Source organism: Felis catus, chromosome E2, assembly GCF_018350175.1.
Source record: "Felis catus isolate Fca126 chromosome E2, F.catus_Fca126_mat1.0, whole genome shotgun sequence".
NCBI classification, from domain to species: Eukaryota; Metazoa; Chordata; class Mammalia; order Carnivora; family Felidae; genus Felis; species Felis catus.
In genome coordinates, this window is record NC_058382.1 from 42,745,517 (window position 1) to 42,766,870 (window position 21,354).

The 21,354-nt window shown below is 56.6% G+C and overlaps 3 protein-coding genes across 22 annotated transcripts in view; 2 read left to right on the forward strand and 1 right to left on the reverse strand.

The window, feature by feature from the left end:
* EXOC3L1 (exocyst complex component 3 like 1) overlaps positions 1-21,354 on the reverse strand; it is a 35,560-nt gene that overhangs the window by 3,474 nt on the left and 10,732 nt on the right. For 4 of the 13 annotated variants that reach the window (XM_023246108.2, XM_023246110.2, XM_045046108.1 and 1 more), the window contains 5 exons: positions 19,694-20,686; positions 18,349-18,564; positions 18,070-18,267; positions 17,658-17,875; positions 16,908-17,568 (listed from right to left, as the gene is read on the reverse strand). In XM_023246108.2, the coding sequence (XP_023101876.1) occupies positions 17,400-17,568; positions 17,658-17,875; positions 18,070-18,267; positions 18,349-18,564; positions 19,694-20,686 (1,794 nt within the window). In that variant the 3' untranslated portion in view covers positions 16,908-17,399. Of the gene's footprint in view, positions 1-542; positions 763-851; positions 1,056-1,236; positions 1,420-1,591; positions 3,151-16,907; positions 17,569-17,657; positions 17,876-18,069; positions 18,268-18,348; positions 18,565-19,693; positions 20,687-21,354 lie in introns of those variants that run through there. The other 9 variants (XM_045046107.1, XM_023246105.2, XM_006941592.4 and 6 more) reach the window with 9 other exon arrangements.
* Positions 3,152-10,018, forward strand: E2F4 (E2F transcription factor 4). Its single transcript, XM_003998123.6, has 10 exons — positions 3,152-3,423; positions 3,861-3,970; positions 4,112-4,273; positions 4,590-4,633; positions 5,350-5,411; positions 5,630-5,927; positions 6,399-6,599; positions 8,667-8,714; positions 8,920-8,964; positions 9,063-10,018. Exons 1-10 carry the CDS (start codon positions 3,289-3,291, stop codon positions 9,176-9,178), a joined length of 1,221 nt encoding a protein of 406 aa, XP_003998172.2. The 5' UTR covers positions 3,152-3,288; the 3' UTR covers positions 9,179-10,018.
* ELMO3 (engulfment and cell motility 3) lies at positions 10,240-14,793 on the forward strand. 8 transcript variants are annotated; one of them, XM_006941590.5, is made up of 20 exons: positions 10,252-10,483; positions 10,615-10,655; positions 10,756-10,828; positions 11,038-11,088; positions 11,273-11,442; positions 11,528-11,627; positions 11,720-11,871; positions 11,962-12,040; positions 12,169-12,219; positions 12,308-12,430; positions 12,527-12,658; positions 12,761-12,862; positions 12,965-13,073; positions 13,181-13,317; positions 13,413-13,576; positions 13,686-13,798; positions 13,903-14,007; positions 14,108-14,190; positions 14,282-14,368; positions 14,457-14,793. In XM_006941590.5, exons 1-20 carry the CDS (start codon positions 10,406-10,408, stop codon positions 14,667-14,669), a joined length of 2,163 nt encoding a protein of 720 aa, XP_006941652.2. In that variant the 5' UTR covers positions 10,252-10,405; the 3' UTR covers positions 14,670-14,793. The 8 variants fall into 8 exon arrangements, 7 of the variants coding, with proteins under 7 accessions (XP_019675433.2, XP_006941651.2, XP_019675432.2 ...); XM_006941589.5 differs by having other exon boundaries at positions 10,249-10,483; positions 12,527-12,862; XM_045046114.1 differs by lacking the exon at positions 12,527-12,658 and having other exon boundaries at positions 10,251-10,483.

A 21,354-nucleotide genomic window follows, 5' to 3' on the forward strand; every position in this document is an offset into this window, starting at 1 on the left:
AAGAGGGGAGAAGATGAAACAGCCCTGAGTCTCAACCCTCCCACCTGTGCAATGGGTACAACAGTGGATGCTGAAGCCCTAGGGCTGGAGTGATGTGTAAAATGTTTGACAACCAGTACAGCAGAGCACTGACCAATCTGAAAGGACCCAGGGAAGGGCCTAGAGGCCTGGTAGGCCAGGTGTAAATCCCTGAGCTGATGAAACAAGAGGAAGTGAGGCAGGGAGGAACTCGGGGGGGGGGGGGGGCATGCTAATGGCTATTTACTCACTCTGTTAAGGAAGTATTTCAAAAAATTAGCAACCAGGGTGGCCAGAGCCACTTGGTTGGGTCTCAGTCCTGACTCACACAACCTATGCTTGAGAATCCCAGAATAAGCTAATTTGTATCCTGCTTCATATGCCACTTGAGGCCTGAGTTACTCTCTCGGAGGTCCCTGCTGTGTCCCTCCATGCTATCTCCCACTAGTGCCCCAGCCCCTTGATCAGTGATGGGTGTTTACTGACTGTTAGTGGGCTGAGGCCCAGGGCCCCCACATACTCACCTGCCCGCAGCCGGGGCAGCAGCTGAGACAGGACCTGCAGCTGCTTGTGCTGGGCAACTTGTTCTCGCAGTGGTTTTAGGGTCTCTGTGGCCTCCACCATACCCTGGAGCAACCCATGGGCCTGGTCTAGGGCCTCACGGGTTCCCTGCACAGCCTCAAAAGCCTGGGCCAGCTGCCACACACCAGTCTTCACGCCCTCCAGGTAGGACTGCACCACCGACTATAGTGGGGAGACAGCTAGTGAGGCCTAGCCAGTCCTGCAGCCCATCCCCAGCTCTCCTACCCCCTGACCGATTGACCAATGTCCACCTTAATGCGTGCTTCCAGGGAACAGGTACGTTGAACTTCACGGCTGCGGTACTGGCCCAGCCTGGCCAGCTGCTCTGGCCGGTAGAAGATGCCCGAGGCCCATTTGAGTGCTGCTCCTCTGGCCAGCTGCTCCGCCCTCTCTTGCTCTGGCCACTCAGGCCCTGGGCAGGAAGACCCTGGGCAGCCTCATCAGCTGGGCAGGGCCTACAGGAAACGGCCCAAACCTGCTCCCCTTCCTACTTCTCAGACTGTCCCCCTAGGGCAGTCTGATCCATTCCTCTTGCTGCCCCATGGAGCTCCAGCCAGACCTGGCAAGGAGGCTCCAACCCCGACATTCCCATCTTTCTTGCCACCGTCCCTCCCTTAGCCCGCCCAGGACTCATACCAGGGGGAAGTGAGGGCTGCATTTCATCCTTGGTTGCTGAGTCCATGGCACTCCCCGGAAGCACTGGAGATGAGGTAGGAGTGGGAGCAAGAGTCTGGGTTAGAGCAGGCAGAGTGGATTCTCTGAGCTGCAGCCTTGGTCTAGGCCCCTCTGAGAAGGAGGAAGGAGGTTCTTGCCAAGCCCCTAAGAAAATGGGAGGGAGGTGGGTGTGATGGGGAGGCAGCTGAGAAGCTTTTGCCTGCTCAGTTTCTCAGTTTTGCCCCTGCAGATGCCAAGCAAGGCAGGGAAGGCACAGGCCTCTGCTGGCCCCAGCTCCTGCTCTGAATTGCAGAGGACAGTTTGGTATGGAACTCACCAGGCTTGACCAGGCATCCAGTTCTTTCTCCTTTGAAAATAGCCTTGGCCTTGAAGATGGCCCTCTCCCCAGTCCTCAGAGCAAAGCTAGGTATTCTCTTCACTGTCTCAAGAGGCCTTGGTGGCTCCAGCCCACATCTTGGCACGCAGCAAAATTCCTCTCTCCAAGGAAACCTCTGTCCCACTCTGGGCCCAGGAGCACCCTCCTCCTTCCAAGGCCCCTCCCTCCCCAAGGCCAAATGCCTGAAAGGAAGGAAGCTGAGTCTGGCCCTTTATTCCCAACAGGAAAGAGCATCTGCATTGTGGGATGGTGTAGGGAGGGCTGGGCACCACTTCCTTGGGGGGAGGGGGTGTACTCCCTGTAACCATTGAGTGCTGACCAGCCCAAATAGAACTCCTTAGTGCTCAGGACACTGACATGAACTAGAGGGCCCCAAACAGGGGTGGAGAGCAGGGTGTGCAAATACGGGTGCAGACAACATCACAGTAGGGAAACTGTGCCAATGTCCCCTCAGAGGAGGGTTGCACCTCTGCAGAGGACTGAGAGGCTACAGGCTATTGTGAGGAAGGTGTATGATGGGTGGTAGTGACAGAGAGGTAGAAGGGCTATGAAACCTATGTTTGTCTTGAGAGTTAAAGGGGGCCATGGAGAGAACCACAGGGTAGTAATAATATAGTGGAAGCTGGTTACCACCCAAATCCATCCTTCAGGACAAAGCCACCTGTTGCCCTAGCTGCCAGGAGTGTAGGTTGCTGAGGTGTCACAGCTGAGTCTCTCTGGTAACCTTGCCTCGACAGAGACCACCTTGGAAGAGCCACCCCAGTCTCAGTGCTCCTAGTCAGATAGTCTGAGGCCTCTATATAACTGCATCACAGTTTAATTCCCCCCTCTGCCCAGTTCTGCATGTCTTACTCTAAACTTCCCTGTAGGCCTGGCTCAAAGTCAGCTTCCCAAAGATCTTGACTTAAAATAAATGAAAATAGATAATGATGATATCAAGCATAACAAAATGGTGTCGGCCAACACATAATCCTTCCTACCTGCCAGGAGCTGCTCTAAGTGTTTTACATATATGTATGCATAGGTAAGCATGTTTGCATTGGCAGAAAAATGGTTATAATTTCAGGGCCTTAGGAGCACTGCAGTGTGGAGACAAGAGAAAGATGAGGCTGGGATCAGGGATGGGGAGTGGGAACGGAGACAAGTGGGCAAGCTACATGTAGTTACTGCTTGCTGTTTGGCAGGAAGTGAGGGACAAGGAATAGGGTGAGTAAACCTACATACTTGGGCAGCTTCCAGGAGCAGGTTTGGGGAAACACATTGGGTTCATCAGGCAGTATGGTCTCCTCTCCTGAAATGGGGACAGGGTGGCCACCAGGAAAGTTCCGGTGGCTCTCCATTCTCTACTGCCAGGGCTGCCCACCGACTTTTTCCACCTCCCTCTGCCTCCTGTCCTCTCATCCGGGATCCCGGGGTTGTTTTCGTCCTCTTCGGCGGCTGGATATTTGTTGATAGTCCCCGAAGTTTTGCTGCCGTGTCCACCGAGAGGAATTGCGCCGGATTCCCTGGGAGGGCGCGGAGCGGAAGCGGAAACAGCGACGCTGGCGCCGGCGGCCTGGTGGCCAGGAACGGAAGCGGAAGTGGCGGCGGCGCCGGCCTGGCCTGGCCTGGCTGAAGGGAGGCGGCGGGCGGGCGCGATGGCGGAGGCCGGGCCGCAAGCGCCGCCTCCCCCGGGCACCCCAAGCCGGCACGAGAAGAGCTTGGGACTTCTCACCACCAAGTTCGTGTCGCTTCTCCAGGAGGCCAAGGATGGTGTGCTTGACCTCAAGCTGGTGCGGCCTGGGCTAAGGGGCGACCGGGAGGATAGTGGACCAGGCAGGCCTGGACCGGTAGCGGGAATCCCTGGGACGGCCCAGCTGAGCTCTCAGAGAGCAGGCAGCCATCCGTGCGCTTTCTCACAGGAGGGAGGCTGGGAGCTGTTCCATTCAGTCAGTCGAGGCCATTGGGTGTCAGCTATGTGCCAGGCTCAGGGCTGCAAGTGCTAGTCCTCGTGGCCCTCCTCGGCTGATGGGAGAAGAGCATCAGAACATCAGGTCAGGCTGCACCAGGCCTTTTCCTGCCCCGCGGTCTTGAGCCGGTTTAGTGCCTGGAAAGAGGGTTGGGACTCAGGCCACCCTTTTTTCAGATCCTTTCCAGTCCAAGTCTCAAAGTAGCTGGGGATACACCTGAGAGCAGGAATAAGTATCCTTCACTCTTTTCTGTCTGCCAGGCAGCTGACACCCTTGCCGTGCGCCAGAAGCGGCGGATTTACGACATTACTAACGTGCTGGAAGGTATCGGGCTGATCGAGAAAAAATCCAAGAATAGCATCCAGTGGAAGTGAGTGGGGGTATCTGGGAGGGCAGTGGCATCTCCTACCCAGAAGTGTCAGGGGTGTGGGGAGAAGGATGCAGGAGAGAGCATGGGCCATGGGACCCAGAGTTCCTGGTGGCTCCTCTCAGCCCTACTCCCTGGGCTCAGGGGCGTGGGGCCTGGCTGCAATACCCGGGAGATTGCGGACAAGCTGATTGAGCTCAAGGCTGAGATCGAGGAGCTGCAACAGCGGGAGCAAGAATTGGACAAGCACAAGGTGTGGGTGCAGCAGAGCATCCGGAACGTCACAGAGGACGTGCAGAACAGCTGATATCCTCCTGGCGGTCCCTGCTCCCAGGGAGTGGGTGAGGGGCCCTTTAGTCCAGCTGGGTTTGTTCTGTGGTGCCCAAGGCACTATCCACCTTGGGAGGAGGATCCTGCAGTTCCTCACCAGGTCCCTGCTTCAGCCTCCCTCCTCAAAGCCCCTCCCCAACCAGTCTTGTCCTGTGATCCTTCCCCATGTAGACCGGAGGACTTTCTCTTGAGAGCTTGTATGTCAGATCTCTGCTAAAGAGCTGGGTTTTCTCTGTGGTCTGCCATTTATCACCATAGGCAGGGCATCAGCCGTTCTCCTTAACCCCCACACCTTGGCCTACGTGACTCATGAGGACATCTGCAGATGCTTTGCTGGTGAGCAGAGCCTGGGTAGGGGGAATTGGGGGTGGGGCTGGGCTGAACCACAGCCCTGAGCAGTGGGTTCAGTGCCAAAGGAGAGTTTTGTCTCTTAAGAGGGTTCCTTGGGCCTGCCCAGAGAGGAATCAGGCAGGGTAAGTCCTGGGTTTGAGGGTCACTGGGACCCCATGGAGGCCAACTGTATTGAAAGTGTACATGAATTCTGGGCTGAGTCCCTGGGTCAGTCCCCCTCTCCACTGTTCCCTGGGTTTGTCTTCTCAGGCATGACAGAAACATAAGGGGGAGAGAGAATGTGTATGCTCTTGCATTCTTGTATCCAGGGGACAGTGGTGTTCACTTTCAGCCTGTAGTTAGTTGCATTATGGGTACAGGAACTGTTCCTTCTCCATTTTGCATTCCCCAGACTGATTTGGGGAAGGAACATTGGCCTTGGCCAGAACTTCTAGGAAACAGTCCCATCAATCAGGGAGTGAGATGCCCATGGCCAGCAATCCTTTGGTCCACATGTTTGAACCCAGATTTTGTGGTTACTGACCCTTGGGCTCTTGGGAGGAGAAAAGCTTTAGTTCTCTGCCCCAGCCACTGTGGGGGTTGGGTGAAGCCTACTGTCCCTAAGAGACCATGATTTCCTTTCTTGATCCAAGGGATAGCCACCCCCATTCTCAGATTAGATTGAGCCCACGGGCCCTGACCTATTCTCTTTGTCATTCTAGGAGATACTCTACTGGCCATCCGGGCCCCATCGGGCACCAGCCTCGAGGTGCCCATCCCAGAGGTGGGTGCTCAGCCTGGGCAGGCGGGGTTGATTGAGGGTGGGTGCTGGCTGTGGAGCTTGATAAGTGCCGGGTGGGGCAAGTAGGGGGAAGCCTGGGTTTTAGGGTTATCTAGAAGAACGGGCAGCCTAGGGTGGAAGAGGACACTGGCCCTGGCCCAGGGTCAGGCAGGAGCCAAGTGTGCTTCTAATTCTACCTGTCCCCCATCCCCCACCTCCAGGGCCTCAATGGGCAGAAGAAGTACCAGATTCACTTGAAGAGTGTAAGCGGCCCCATTGAGGTGCTGCTGGTGAACAAGGAGGCATGGAGCTCACCGCCTGTGGCAGTGCCTGTGCCGCCACCTGAAGATCTGCTCCAGAGCCCACCTGCGGTCCCTACCCCTCCACCTCTGCCCAAGCCTACCCTGGCCCAGCCCCAGGATACCTCACGCCCAAGCAGTCCCCATGTGACCACCCCCACCCCTGTTCCTGGCATCATCGAAACCCAGGGGGTGCCTGGTCCAGCAACTGAGATCACAGGTGAGGTGTAACGGGCAGCTGGTGATGGGATGATTTTGGGGGCCCAAATGGCAACATCTCTGTTGTGAAATGTGTACTCAGAGTTGGAAAAGACTTCGTGGGGGTTGTCCTTTTCCTGGTCTCTAGTTGGCCTCACTTTGCTATGGTTATGAGTCCTTTGTAATAGGGAAGCTCTGACTGTGAAAGGGTATATCAGTGGTGACAATTTTCCCCTAGATCCGTCTACGTCTCACTTTCCCTGGTCACCCCTCTTAAAGAGTAGTCACAGCAGCCATGTCTTCTGGGAGTCTTCCTCTTGGAGGTCTCAAGCTCCTGTCTCTTTTCGTGGCTCATTTCTAAGTTACCTCTTCAGGAACCTTGACAGTTCCTATCTCTCCTTGGGCTATCGTCATCCTGACTGGGTTCTAGCACAAAGCTTCAGTGTCTCACTTCCTGCTCCCAAGTGACTGGGTTCTGGGGATCTGATTGCAGTGAGTGGTGGCCCTGGAACCAATAGCAAGGACAGTGGTGAGCTTAGCTCCCTCCCACTGGGCCTGACAGCACTGGACACCCGGCCGCTACAGTCCTCTGCCCTGCTGGACAGTAGCAGCAGCAGCAGCAGCAGCAATAGCAGCTCATCTGGACCCAACCCTTCTACCTCCTTTGAGCCCATCAAGGCAGACCCCACAGGAGGTAAGTGCTTGTCTCCTGAGGAGTAGGGGGAACCCAGCCTCAGCCAGTCCTAGGTCAGAAACAGTACGGGGACTGGAACCAGCTCATCTGTCTCCTCAGCCAGAGCTGGCCAGCCCAAGGGTCAGCCCTGGCATCAACTCTTGCCTTGACACCAGAGCTCTGCCAGGTTGGGTGAGGAGCCTGGCCTTCAGCTTGGCAATGGTGCCCCTTTGCTCCCCTTCCTGGGTTACATGGAACTCCTGGATCCCTCTCAAGCCCTGCCTGTCACCCCTTGCACTCAGGTGTCACGAAGGCATTACTGCTGTCCTGGAGAAGGGGCTGTGGTAAGGCCCTCAGTCTCCAAAGGTGGGCAGTGCCTTCCCAGGGGAGGTGATGTCATCTGCCTGGAGTCTTCTCTCCATCTTTTGATGTGAGTGTTTGCTTCCTCCAGGACTTTGTCTTCTTGGCCCACAAACACTGCTAAGTTTCTTCTCGCTAAATGACACTTTATCCTTTGTGTTTCCTCTGTCCCCTTCACTGTCTCCTCTCTGGATTCCTTGAACAAGTGATCTCTATTCCATTCTGTATCTTGGTCCCCTAGTCCCCCTTCAGGTTGCAGCAGTCAAGATCCCTGTATGCCAACCCCACGGTATGCCTGTGCTACTTCTGAGAAATTTCCTAGCCTTGACTACTGGCTCCAGCAGGTTTCTGGGCTAATTTATTCAGGTGCTTCTTTACTCCATGTTGATGCTTTTTATGTCTTTTGGCATTTATGATGCCATTTCTGGCTCTTATCTCTTGCTGGCTTCTTCTGACCTCTCCCTGGCACTCCTATAAACCTTGGTGCTTCCCAGATCTCTGTCCTATTCTACAGCTGTGGAGGGTACCTATTCAGGGTAGATGAGTCCCCAACTTTCAGCTTGCCTAGTTATTTTGCCTGAACTCCACACCTGTGCCCATGTGCCTTCCTGTGCACATCCAATGGGCATTTCGTTTCTGTGTCTTCAACTGAAACTTGCTTTTGCTTTTTTGCTTTTTCTGTTTTTTTTTTTTTTGATATTTATTTTTGAGAGACAGAAAGACAGAGCACAAGTGGGGGAGGGGCAGAGAGAGAGGGAGACACAGAATCCAAAGCAGGCTCCAGGCTCCAACCTGTCAGCCCAGAGCCCAATGCGGGGCTCGAACTCACAGACTGCGAGATCACGACCAGAGCCGAAGTCAGACACTTAACTGACTCAGCCATCCAGGCTCCCCGAAACTTGCTTTTTCTACTTCTGTATCTACCCTACCATTGACCCTGGTCCCCCAGGCCTGACACCTGCATGCCACTCCTTTTCTATCTCCTTCTGCTCCCCATCTTGCATTAGCTGAGTTTTGTTCCAGACATCTCCCATCACTGGCTTCTATTTATCCTCAACACTCAGGGTCACTACTGGCTATCTCTATTCTAAACTCTTCAGCATCCTCCTTTTACTGTGACATTTCTGTCTTTACAGAGTACTTCTAATGGCTTCTTAAGCCCTGCTGGATAAAACCAGAATCCCTACACCTAGCATATGAAATCCTCATGAACCAGCCCCAGCACTCCTCTCTGGTGTCATTTTCCTCTGCTTCCCACGTGCATCCTCCCAGTCAGACCTTTGTAGCAGATTTGTCACCCTGTAGCACCAGCCCCCCATAAGTGTCTGCTTCCTGCCCTGCCCAGTGACCTGGTCCCCAGGGTGTGATCTCTGAGCCTGGCATTGAGCAGGTGCTCAGCAAGGGCAGGGGTGAATGGGGCATCTTCCATCAGACAGGGCATACCTGCTGAACCCATAAAGGGAGGAAGTCTGCTGCCCTTCTGCAGCATTTCTGAGTTAGGAGGGCTATACCAGTTACCCACAATGGGCCTTTATTACCCTGAGCCCAGCATTGAGGAATTCACGTCTAGGAGGGGAGACTGACAATGCCAGCTTTGCCTGGGGCAGGGCCTCCATCTCCTCAGTTGTGTGGAGCCCCAAGATGGGTGATAGAAGATCTGAGGATGAAGGTTAGGGTGGGACCAGAATGGATCTCTGTGCTCTTGAGCATGGCTTTCTTGTCTTTCAGTTCTGGAACTCCCCAAAGAACTGTCAGAAATCTTCGATCCCACACGAGGTAGGGCTGCATTCTTCCATGGGGTAAAGGGTAGCTCATTCAGTCTTACGGCTGTTTGCTTGCGCTTCTGAGGATCTATGATTGTGCTTGGTCCCTGGGCAAAGCGTAAAGTTCCTAAGGAATGGCTAGGGGGGTCCCCTTCATGGGCTTTGGTGGGTAGAGAGGCAGGAGCCAGAATGTAACTGAACTCTCCCTTTCTCCCCAGAATGCATGAGCTCAGAGCTGCTGGAGGAGCTGATGTCTTCAGAAGGTGGGTGGCCCAGGAAAGTGGGGAGCAGCGGTTGGCAGGGGGTGGGTAGCTGCTGGGAGGGGCCTTGGCCCAGAGTCTCAGCCTGATGCTCTCTGCAGTGTTTGCCCCTCTCCTCCGCCTTTCTCCACCCCCTGGAGACCACGATTACATCTACAACCTGGACGAGAGTGAAGGTGTCTGTGACCTCTTCGACGTGCCTGTTCTGAATCTCTGACTGACAGAGACATGCTCTGTGTGGCTGGGACACAGACTGTGTGACCTGGGGGCTGCCTGAGGACGTCCCCCATTCTACCCCTACACAGCTTGAGAGCCACAGACTCCTGGCTTCCCCAGCTTTCCCTCACTGCAGTTCTGAACACAACTCCCACTCCTGCACGAGCACCTGTACCGTGCTAGGAAAGTAGGGGAAAGGGGCTCAGCCCCCTTCACCGTGGAGCCAACGTTTGCCTCTTCTTTTCTGGGGCTTTCCTCCACTTCATGCCCTCTCAGAGCCCAGGCTCAGCTACCACTCAGTGGCACAGAACCGAAGACCTGCCATCACCCCAATAGGGCAGCTTGTCCAACCCTACTGCCCTGTTCCAGCCAACCCCCACTCCCCCACACTCTGAGGTGGGGAGCCTAGGGTGGAGCCTGATGCTCTCTGGCACCACCCCAGCCTCCTTCACTTTTCCCCACCCCCTGAACCTGCAGCTCCCCTTGGACCTCTGTGTGTATCCCCCATCTGCCTGGCCCTTAGCCCTGAGAACCTATAGGTAGGGTTGGGGTGGGGGGAGTGCTAACAGGAAAGAACAGAGAGGTCTTTAGCTAGAAATCTGGGCAAGTGAGTCCCTAAGGATTGGTCCAATCTCCTGCTGCCCTGTAGGTCTCCCTCTCCTCTGCCTGCCCCACCCTTGTTTATTCATTTATCCTCATTTAGAGCCATTTCCAGAGATTTAGAAAGATTTGCAGTAACGAATGGATTCCTATATAAAGATTATTTTTATACTTTTTGCAGCAAAAGGAAATTGTAATATTTGTACAGTGTGCGAGTGAATAAAGACCGTGCCTAAGGCTGTATCTGATCTGGTTCTTTCTGGGCCCCTCCCTGGAATTCTGCTGGATAGGTGGTGGGACCGGGTGGGTCACCTTGCCGGAAAGGGAGGTGTGGCTGCTCTGGCAACCCATCCTCCCCGCCCCCACCTGCCGCACCTTGGGGCGGGGCGGGGCCGCCTCTTGGGGCGGGGCAGGCGCCTACCCCCGGGACTCCAACCCGGAACTAGTCTGGTTCCCTTGGGAAGGCCGCGGCGCTTGGCCTGGAGCGAGCCTGACCATTGAGTGCGGGCCACGGGGTCCAGGCCTTGGACAGGGAGACGCCCTCGTTCTCGGAGGCACCAGACCAGGCACGCCCTCGGCCGGAGGTTGGACAGTCTGGAAACTGCAGGCGTCCCCGCCCAGCTGGACCATGGCGCCCCCGAGGAACGTGGTGAAGATCGCGGTCCAGATGCGTGACGCCATCCCGCAACTCATCCGGCTGGACCAGGTCACTAGGCCTGTCTGGCCTCCATTCACCCCACCACTCACCTCTGGGCCGCCCCCCTTCCCCTCGGAACTCCCAGGTTCCTTCCCAACTCCTCCCCACACCTGCCCCAAAAGTGACCTCTTCACTTGCAGGCAAAACCTCTGGCTGCTGTGCTGAAGGAGGTGTGCGACGCGTAAGTGCAGGCTAGCCAGGCGGGGGAGGGGATTGGGAGATGGGAGGGCAGAAGGGAGGGGCGCCCCCTACCTGCCTCACTGAGTCTCTGCTGCCCGCAGGTGGAGCTTGGTTCACTCTGAACGCTATGCCCTGCAGTTTGCTGATGGACATAGGAAATACATCACTGAGAACGTGAGTCTTCCACTCCCCGCCAGGCCCATATTCCACTGTGCGACATCCCCACCCCCTGCAAGCACACCTGGTCTTGATTACTCAGACTCATCCCACTGTCTGGAATGTGATCTTTTCCTGACTCCCAAACCCTCCCTCACCGAGAACCCCAATTGACCAGTCCTCAGAGCCCTTTTTGACTTCTCTCCCTTTCTTTCCATCTTCTCCAGAACCGTACAGAGATCAAGAATGGCAGCATCCTGTGCCTCAGCACTGCCCCAGTAATGCCCTTACTGATCCCACCCTCTTTTCCTGCTCTTCTATGCCTCCTTCCTGCCCACCTTCCTCTCTGCCCCAGATCTGGAGGCCGGGACTCCAACTCCGCAGTGCCCCACCTAGTGGACATCTGAGTCCCCACACCTCAGTTCTTCTACCCAACCTCCTCACCTCTCCCACCCCTGCCAGGACCTTGAGGCTGAGCGACTGTTGGGTGGGCTGCAGTGTGGGAGCCGTGAAAGGCGCCGGGAAACTCTGCAGCACCTCGTCTTGCTGGCCCCAGACATGACCTTTGCCCAGGAGGTCATCAGCCGTGATGGGCTTCAGAGACTAGGCACCATCATTGAGGATGGAGATGAGTGAGCACAGGACTGTGGTGGGTGGTGGACATGGTGGGGCTGGGGGTCCTGGTCTGGTCCTGCTCAGCCCCATATGTCCCCCCAGCTTAGGGGAATTGCTGGCCCTTGCACTGAGGGCCTTCTTGGAGCTCATGGAACATGGCATGGTGTCTTGGGAGACGCTCAGCATCCCTTTTGTTAGGAAGGTGGGTTGCCTCTTCTAGGGGCAGCAGGGGTGGGGTCAGGATCTGGCCTTCCATGGTGGTGAAATGCTAACAATCTCCTTCCCCTGTTACAGGTGGTATGCTATGTGAACATGAACTTGATGGATGCATCTGTGCAGCCCCTGGCTCTCAGGCTGTTGGAGAGTGTGACTTTGAGCAGCCCTGCCCTGGGCCAGCTGGTCAAAAGTGAGGTGCCACTGGATAGGCTGCTGGTACACCTACAGGTGTAAGTGTCTGGGGGTGGGGATGGAATACAGATGAGGGGTGTGGACCGAGACCCTGGATAGCCAGCTGAGCCCTCCTTTTCTTGCCCCAGGATGAACCAGCAGCTACAAACCAAGGCTATGGCCTTGCTGACAGCCTTGTTGCAGGGGGCCAGCTCTACTGAACGCAAGGTGAGTGTCCCATCTGGTGGCTGGCTGTGGGGGCAGGAGCTGGTGGGTACTGTGCTCTATCCTGGGACTGCAGGGTGGGTGCTCCTGGTGGGGCTAAATCATCTAAGTCCCTTTCCTACCCAACTCAGCACATGTTTGACTACCTGTGGCAGAGAAACCTTCGCCAGTTCATCTATAAGGTAGGAAGGACTGGGCTAGGCAGACCCCTCCCCACTTTCCCTCTCCCAGTAAGCCGACACTCACACCCGTGGGCTGGCTGTTCTGCAGAACATCATCCACAGTGCAGCACCGCTGGGCGATGAGATGGCTCATCATTTGTACGTACTGCAGGCCCTTATGTTGGGGCTGCTGGAGCCACGTATGCGGACACCACTGGACCCCTACAGCCAGGTGGGTGCTTTTGGAGTGCACAAGGCTGGGGCCAGCTAGAGAATGGCCTTGAATCTATCATCCTGATACTCCCTTACTCCACAACAATGACCCCAGGAACAGCGGGAGCAGCTGCAGGCCCTGCGCCAGGCTGCCTTTGATCCTGAAGGGGAGTCTTTGGGCACCGGGCTGAGTGCTGACCGTCGCCGTTCCCTCTGTGCCCGCGAGTTTCGAAAACTGGGCTTCTCCGTGAGCAACCCCTCCCTAGCTCCCCACCCCTGCCTCAACCCAGGGCTGCTTTGTTCCAGAGGCCTGGAGTCCTTACTGAGCTACCTGTCCCTCTTTCCCCAGAACAGCAACCCTGCACAGGATCTAGAGCGAGTGCCCCCCGGCCTGTTGGCCCTGGACAACATGCTTTACTTCTCCAGACATGCACCTAGTGCTTACAGCCGGGTCAGTGATATGGTGGAAGGGATACAGTAGGATGCCACCTAAGCAGAGTCTGTATTGCCTTAGCTGCGACTTCTATCCCATTCTCTGTTTCCACTACCCCAGTTTGTGTTGGAGAACAGCAGCCGTGAGGACAAGCATGAGTGCCCCTTTGCCCGGAGCAGCATCCAGCTGACTGTGCTGCTGTGTGAGCTGCTCCGCATTGGGGAGCCCTGTGAGTGGACTGGGCACAGCGTGTCCAGGAACGGGGGACGGAAGGGCAGAGAGGGCCAGGGGCTGCACACACTTTCTCCCTGAGCCCCTCCTGCCCCCCTGCTCCAGGCTCCGAAACAGCCCAGGATTTTTCACCCATGTTCTTCAGCCAAGACCAGAGTTTCCATGAGCTCTTCTGTGTGAGCATCCAGCTGCTTAATAAGACCTGGAAGGAGATGCGGGCCACCCAGGAGGACTTTGACAAGGTGGGTGGGGTGGAAGCTAGGAGACCTGAGCCAGGGCAGGGGCTCTTCTGAGTAGGGGTCCAGAGCATAGTACTGAGCTGAATTGGTGACTCCAGGTCATGCAAGTGGTGCGGGAGCAGCTGGCCCGCACGCTGGCCTTGAAGCCCAGCTCCCTGGAGCTTTTCCGAACCAAGGTGAACGCACTCCCTTACGGGGAGGTCCTGCGGCTGAGACAGACAGAGCGGCTGCATCAGGAGGGCACACTGGCCCCTCCCATACTGTGAGTAGATGGGAGTGGATCCCCGTCCTGGCTCCACCTTCCTTAGTGCCCATGGGCCTTGCCCCAGTCCCAGTCACCAAGCACCTCCTCCCCACCCCTGCCCCACCAGGGAGCTGCGGGAGAAGCTGAAGCCGGAACTCATGGGCCTGATCTGCCAGCAGCGTTTGCTCCGCCTCTGTGAGGGGACACTCTTCCGCAAGATCAGCAGCCGGCGACGCCAGGGTGGTTGAGGGGAGGGTGGGCAGAGAGTGGCTGGGTGGCTGGGTGGCTGGGTTGGGGTCAGGGCCCCTCTTGTCACTCCTTCCATCTTCCCTTTCTACCCACAGACAAGTTGTGGTTCTGCTGCCTGTCCCCTAACCACAAGGTGCTGCAGTATGGGGACGTGGAGGAGGGTTCCAGCCCACCCACCCCTGAGAGCCTACCTGAGCAGCGTAAGAATGGGGCAAGGGTCAGGATCAGCCACCTGCTCTCCCCAGACCATGTCGCAGGACCACCTGGGTCCCAGTGATCAGCCTAGCCTTCTTCCTGCAGTCCCTGTGGCTGATATCAAGGCACTGCTAACAGGCAAAGACTGCCCCCACGTCCGGGAGAAAGGCTCAGGGAAGCAGAACAAGGTGAGTGTAGTGGAAGACAGGGGCTCCTTCCCACCCACATCTGCCCTGCCCTGTTCCCTGCTCAGTGCTCTTAGCTCCCTGGCTTCCCCAGGATCTCTATGAGTTAGCCTTCTCAGTCAGCTATGACCATGGGGAGGAGGAGGCATACCTCAACTTCATCGCCCCATCCAAACGGGAGGTAAGTGTCTGGGCCAGGCTGAGCTGAGTTGGGCAGATGGGCCGGGGAAGAGATGGGCAGGCCCTCACGGAGCTGGCCCTGTCCCCAGTTCCACCTGTGGACAGATGGGCTGAGCGCCCTGCTGGGAAGTCCCATGGGTAGTGAGCAGACTCGGCTGGACCTGGAACAGCTGTTGACGATGGAGACCAAGCTGCGGTTGTTGGAGCTGGAGAATGTGCCCATTCCTGAGCAGCCACCTCCCATCCCCCCGCCCCCCACCAATTTCAACTTCTGCTATGACTGCAGCATCCCTGAACCTTGACAGTGAGGTTGGCCGTGGGCCACAGCTGCTGGCACTGCGGCAACCATGAAGGGCGGAGGGTGGAAAAGCCCAGACATCCGGACAAACAGAGGCTGCAGCAGAAATAAAGTCTGCTTGGCTCTTATGTATGTGTCGAGCCAGTTCTGAACCTGTGGGCCAAGCCTGCCTTCAAGCTTAGCTGGCAAATGAGATGGGGCATCAGGTCAAGGTCACTGCTTGGGGCCACAAACCTGGGGAGCCGTAGCTGAGGGTATTCTGCAGGAGGCTGGAGACAAGCTGGACCTATTGTCCTTCCACAAGATGAGTCCTCAGCCTTCCTGAGTGCTGGGCCTGCAGAGAGGGATGGCCTATGGTCTGGGGGGTCAGTTGAGGGACCTGTGGCAAGGCAGAAGGTGTTGTCCTAAGTGGATGCCTTCCTGGGCAACATGAGCAGGGGCCTAGTCTGAAAGCCATGTTTCTAAAAGGCTCCTAACAGTTTGAACTCAGTCCTCAGCCCTGGTTGGCCCTGCTCTTTGTCCTTTTCGAGGCCCTCTGGTGAGAGGCATGAAGGAATAGATGTGAAGCTGGGTCTGCTTTGTGCTGAAGGGCAAACTCAAGATTTCAAACCTGTCCCCTGGTGGTGGAAGGATGTGTTGATTCTGATGAGGGAATTCAGTGCAAGCCTTGCATTCTGATTCAAATCCACTGCAGCAGCAGGGTGTGGTGGTGGCCACGGACAGGCAAGACCACTGGGGACAGAAAGTGGTGAGGGGTATTGGGCCCAGCTGGAGGTCAATCTCAGAGGCTAGCACACCAACCCACAGGGCAGGCTGAAAGCTGCCACCACTCTGACCTTCTCCGTGCCTCTCACTACCACTATTTCTCAACACCATCTCAGTACCTTTTTAACAGTATTGACCATCAACATGTTACCTTGAAAACTGATGAAATGGCATCTCTTTGGAGAATGTGCTGGGAGAGCACCTGCTTCTGACTCAGGCCTCCAGGGCCCAACATGCCCACTCCTACATTCAGAGACTTCCCACCACAGTTGGAATAGTTCAACTTGCTATTGAGTTCAAAATGAAAATCGAGGTCAGGATCCCAGATGCAGTTAAGCCTTCTAATAGCATCAGTTCCTCCTCCCCAATGTCTCCACTCCTTTGTCCAGGCCACCAACATCTTGGCAAGAATCTCCTGACTTCCTGCCTTGCTCCTCTGGTCCTCAATACCCCAAGTCTTTCTCAAACATGAAGTTGATCTGATAATACACTCACATGCACACTACCCCCAACCTGTATTTTTCAGTGCCTCCCTGTTGTCCATGGGATGATGGTCACAGTTTCCCAACTGAGCGGAGTTGAGCTAAGATGGGCTGCAGACACGTGGTTTATGCCATCTAATAAAAGGCCTGTGGCTTGCAGAGTTCTCTGTGCTTGATCCAAGCTGGCATCCTCCCTGCATCCTGTGAGACCCGCCCTTTCCTCCCCAGTGCCAGCTCTGGCCTGCACTGTGCATTTCCCTGGTCCTTTCTGATTGCCCTCTTCCTTCCCTTCTGCTCGCTTTTCACTGCCTTGAGTCTTTCCTTGATCTCCCAGGGTATGTTCATTGCTCCCCTGTGCTCCCAGTTCCAGGTGCTTCTCTATTTATGCATGCCCTGCACACTGGACTGTCCCTGTCTGTTGGCTAATTTGCCTCCCCCAGTGACCGGGGCGCTGGGAAAGCTTTGGCACCTCTGAATCCCCACATAAAGTACAGTGCTGCAGGCACTCAGGCAGCCATGCTAGCTGTTCCTAGAACTGATGGATAGATGGACAAAGTGTGGTTGGACACATGAAGGGCCAAGTGGCTTCTCAGAGCTGCTGTTGAGAAGTCACTGGCACTGTTTAGGAGGTTGGACTAGATGCCCTCTAATGACCCTTCCAAGCCAGAGATCCTGTCCTCTCTTTTTTTCTTTCTGAAGACCACTGCATCCTTAATCATTGTGCTCCTCGGGTCTGTCTGGGATGTGCGTTTCCTGCAAGACATGCTTGGAGGCTCATGCTGGGAGAGGCCTCCAGGCTTCTAGTCTCCAACCATGTTGGGGAAGAAGTTAGGACTTGCTGGTGGTGCCTGTGGTGCTTTAGGTCAGGTGTAAGGAAGAAATTGTCTATGCGCCTCTGGTGTTTTGTCCACGTTGTCCCTGGGCTAGGCTGGGCTGCTTCAACTGAGGTAGGGAGGGGAGGGAGCCCTTTAGCCTGAGAACTTCAGACAAGGAGGTAAGATCTGGAATTTTTAATCTTGTTTGAGTTTACAACAAAGTCTGTGGTTTGGCTGCTAAAACTCCGTGCTGGTAAGGGCTGGGAGAGCTCCTTATAGGGAACAAGGTGAGGCACAGGCCTTAGGTGTGAGAAGTGGGCAGGGCAAGCGGCACAAGGTCGGCTCCTCCCCAACATCAGAGGCATCCCACCTGTGGGCCTGGCCTCTGGACCTAGGCCTGGTCAGGAGAGCAGGAGCTGGCATTTCTATGGGCCTGTGACAGCAGCCTATAGCTGGAAGAGGCGCTTGCTGGGCTGTAGGGCAGACTGGAGCAGGAAGCCCCTTGTGCTGCCCCAGATTAGTTCTATCCCCAGTCCTAGAAAAGGAGTTTGTAGCTTGGGGTATGCGGCAGAGGAGGGTAGGAGGCATTCGGTCAAACTCCAGGTCAAGAGGTCAGGGCTGGGGACTCAGGGCAATGGAGGCTGAGCCAAAGGGTTGGTTACTGACCTGCCCCTAGAGCGTCAAGGTCAGGTCAGCCCCTCCCACGAAGCGGGACTGGATGCAGGCCACCTGGGGCAGTTGGGCTTGGAAGTGCCTGATGGCAGCCATGCTGATACCAGGGCACATGGACACATCTAACATCCGGAGCTGCTTGCACGCCTGCCCAATGGTATCCAGAGTTCTGTGGGGAGGCCTCCAGTGAGTGCCTGACCTGGCATGGGGACCCAGCCCAGCCCCTGTACTGACTTGTGGCATCATCAGACAACTCACTGCTCTGTGAGCTGACTGCAGCTGGATAGGTTGAGGTGCCGCAGCCTCGGCCAGGAGCTGGCTGCCTGGGCCCAGCCCTCATCACTGAGGAGGCTGCAGTGACTCAGCACCAAGTGCTCCAGGCTGGGGCAGCCCTTGGCCACAGCCACCAAACCCTTGTCTGTGAGTGCTGGCAACAGGCTCAGTGACAGTTGCTTCAGCTGGGGGAACTGGAGCACCTGCAAGGATGGGGTGAGGAGTGGGAGGGTATGATAGGGCACTGGAGCCCAGGGCTCTTCCCCCCACCCCCCAGCCAGAGGTAGCAGAAGCCAAAGAGAATGGAACTTCTTCCAAGCAAAGAGTGGGTTGGCCTGGGCCTGGGTCTAGTGCCAGGATCATCAGCCTATCCACACCTCCAGTCCCAATCCCACACCTTGGCCAAACTGGCATCAGTTAGCTTGCTGCAGGCTGTGAGGTCCAACTCCTGCAAGGCCCGCAGCATGAGCAGGGAAGGGCCCTGTGGCTGGGGAGGCTCCTTGGGGCCTGAGGCCTGATGCTCCAACTCTTGATGTAGCTGTGGGAAGAGGCTCCTGCTTCTCAGGTTCCTCCTGAGTTTGGCCCTCAAATGGTCCTAGAGAGACATTCAGGAGGGGCGGGGGGTGGGGGTGGGTAGCTGAATCCAGGGACCGCCCCCGCCTTCCATGACCTGCACCTGGGGCTCCTGTGTAGGCTCTTCACTTGGTTCCCCCAGCCCCAGAAGTCCCCAGTCTTGGAGCTCCTTGCACCAGGCCAGGCGCAGGACTGAAAGGTGGGTTAGGTAGGCACAGATGGCCTGCAGGGTCCTGTTGGTGAGGGCCACACAGGAAGATAAGTCTAGCACCCTGAGGCTTGGGCTCAGCACTGAGATCAGGGAGAGCACTGAGGCATCCTAGGAGGGAAGTGGAGAAGGGAGAGAGCAATGAGCAGGTGACTTCTGCAAGGGTCCCTATGCAGGTTCTACTCAAGATTCCAGCCCCACAGGCAACAGAGAGCTACCAGTGGGTCCATAGAGGGAAGCAACAATGTCCCTGTGTTGGTGAAAGGTAGGGACACCAGGAGGAGTTTGCTGGAGGACAAAGGCCTAGATTGTCTGGGGCAGGAAGGATGCAGGTGGAAGTTTCTAAAGTATCTGCCCTGCCTGTACTCCAGGCCCCTCCTGAAGGTGTGGGCTGAGGCAGCCCTCTGACCACAGCTTATTGGACCCTCATTGGACATCTGACCCTAGCTGAGCCAGTCAGGTATGCTCCCTCTAGAATGTGAAGCAGAACTCTGAGGTCACTGTGGGGGTAGGGCTGCCACCTGCCAGAAGCAGGAGCTAAGGGCAGAGTAGAGGAAGCTGGTTTGTAAAGAGATGCAGAGATACGTGGGAGAGCTGATAAAGAGACACATGGCGGTAACAGGAAGACAGAGTGGGGCAGGGCAAGAGAAGCACTTGTGGGGGAAAGGAGACGGTGTTCAGGTTGGAATGCCCTGGGTACATTGACAGTTTGAAGGAACGATCCACTAAAGAGGGAGAGACTGATATTGCCAAGTTAGGGATGCCACCCAGAGGGACAGGGCTGAGTCCTAATGAACGGCTGCAGCCAAGAAATGACCCTGTGACACATCATATTACCTCTGTCAGGCCCTGCCTGAGCAACCTCCCTGTGTAACCTCGATGCCCATTCCCTGCAGACCCCTTCTTTCATCTTTTCTGCCTCCAGAACGAACACCTGCACTCAGTCCCCCTACCCAGACTGCCCGGGTCACCGAGCACTTTGCATATGAGGTGTGTGCCACCTTGTGGGCTGGGCCAGCCTGGTGTCCTGGACCTCCCTCCATGCAGGCACACGGTAGGGGCTGAGCGGGGGAGTGCTGGCAGCAGCACTGCCTGTCCAGGCTCCTTTCCCCTTGTGTCCTAAGTTCTGTTCTCACTACTGTTCCTTGGACATAAACATTGAGCAGTTCCTCCCTGCTGCCACATGTGCAACTCCCCCAGCCACAGCCCTGGAGAGGAAGGAAGGAGATGGTGTGCTCACCTTGAGTGAGGCGCAGTAGGCCAGGCTGAGGGAGGCCAGTGGGGCTGGAGCTCTGTGCCCTGAACCCAGGGCCTGAGCCAGGCCCCACCCACTCACCAGGCAGCACTCTGCCAGGTCCAAGATCTGCAGCTCCTGCAGGCCCCCCAGGGCCGTACATCCTGCGTCTGTCAGCCGCTGCAGCTTCCTCAGGCTGAGGCGCTGCAGGTGCCCCAGGCCCCGGCTTATGGCCACGAGTGCCCCGTCAGCCAGTCCTGAGCAGCCGCCGAGGTCCAGGGAGATCAGGCCCGATTGCAGGCGGCAAAGGGCAGCCACAGCCTCTGTGGAGAGGTCCTGGCAGCCATTCAGGCTCAGTTCCTGCAGCTGCAGCCCAGCCACCTGACCCAGGGCCTGCAGGGCCTCAGGGAGCAAGCCAGTGCCACTCAGGTCCAGGGCATGCAGCCTACCAGCCCTTTCCTTCACGAACCGCAGCAGGTTGTGGAAGGAGAGTTGGGAGGGAGAGGAGTCTTGGGGGCCAAGGGAGCCCCAGGCTGGGCCTAATTCAAAGGTGAGGTGACAGTAGGCCAAGGAGAGGCGCTCCAAGCTTGGGGCACAGCTGCTGAGCCGGTTGAAGCTGAGGTCGGTCAGGTCCCACAGGCCAGCCAAGTTGAGCTCACAGAGGCCACTCAACACCTGCTGGACCCGCTGTGCCGTCTCGGGCTGAGCTAGTAGCATACCCGATGTGAAGAGGCTGTTGCAGCCACTGAGGTCAAGGATACGCAGGGCTGGGCAGCCTAGGATCAGGGCCACAAAGGCGGCCTCCGAGGGGCTGCCCCCACTGAGGCACAAGCTCTGCAGATGCGGGCCCAAGTGGTAGGCAACACACTCCAGCACCTCATGCGAAGCTGGTGAGTCATCCAGGTTGGTCAGGCTGATGCAGGTGATGCCCCTGAGGCCCAGGCTCTTGATGGCCGGGAGGGAGGCAGAGGACACAGGGATGTTGTACTGCACATTGGTCTAAGGGGCAGCAATAGGACTGGGGTTAGCCCTCTGGCTTCAGAGAGGGTTGGCCATCAGGTCTCTGAAGCCAGAGATCAGGGAAGGACCCTGTCACAATGGAGACCGCTGTGCTGTGCGGTGTCATGTGTGGTCGAAGGGGACAAGTCACTCTGGGGCTCAAAGGGGATGACTTGAGGGGAGGGCAGAAAGGTTAGTGATGGATGGGACTGGATGCCTACAGAGGGGTGGGGCATTGGCATGCTGGGGACAGGGGGCTGGGGGTGGCCTAGAGGAGAGCCAGTGAAGCCCCCAGGAGGCAGAAGGACAAAGTATGATAGATCCCAAACTTTGGGCCTTTCAGAAGGTGGCCCTGAGACCCACAGACTCAGCTCCTACTCCAGAGAGTCAGAGCTCAGCATTAGCTAAGCAACCAGCCTCCTTCGCTTTCTCGAGCATATAAATAGCCCTCAGAACAGCCGAAGGCAGTAAGAAGCAAAGCAATTGTCACCACCACGCCCTGGCTGGCCCAGGTGCCAGAAGTCTAGGGCAGGCAGTGAGGCCTTGGTCCCCTGGTGGCTTTAGTATCTTAGCCACATGAATGTTTGCAAAAATGGGTTTTGTGTGTCAGCAAAAATGTGTGCATACATGTGTGCATATGTGTGTGTGCACCAACATGTGTGGGTCCT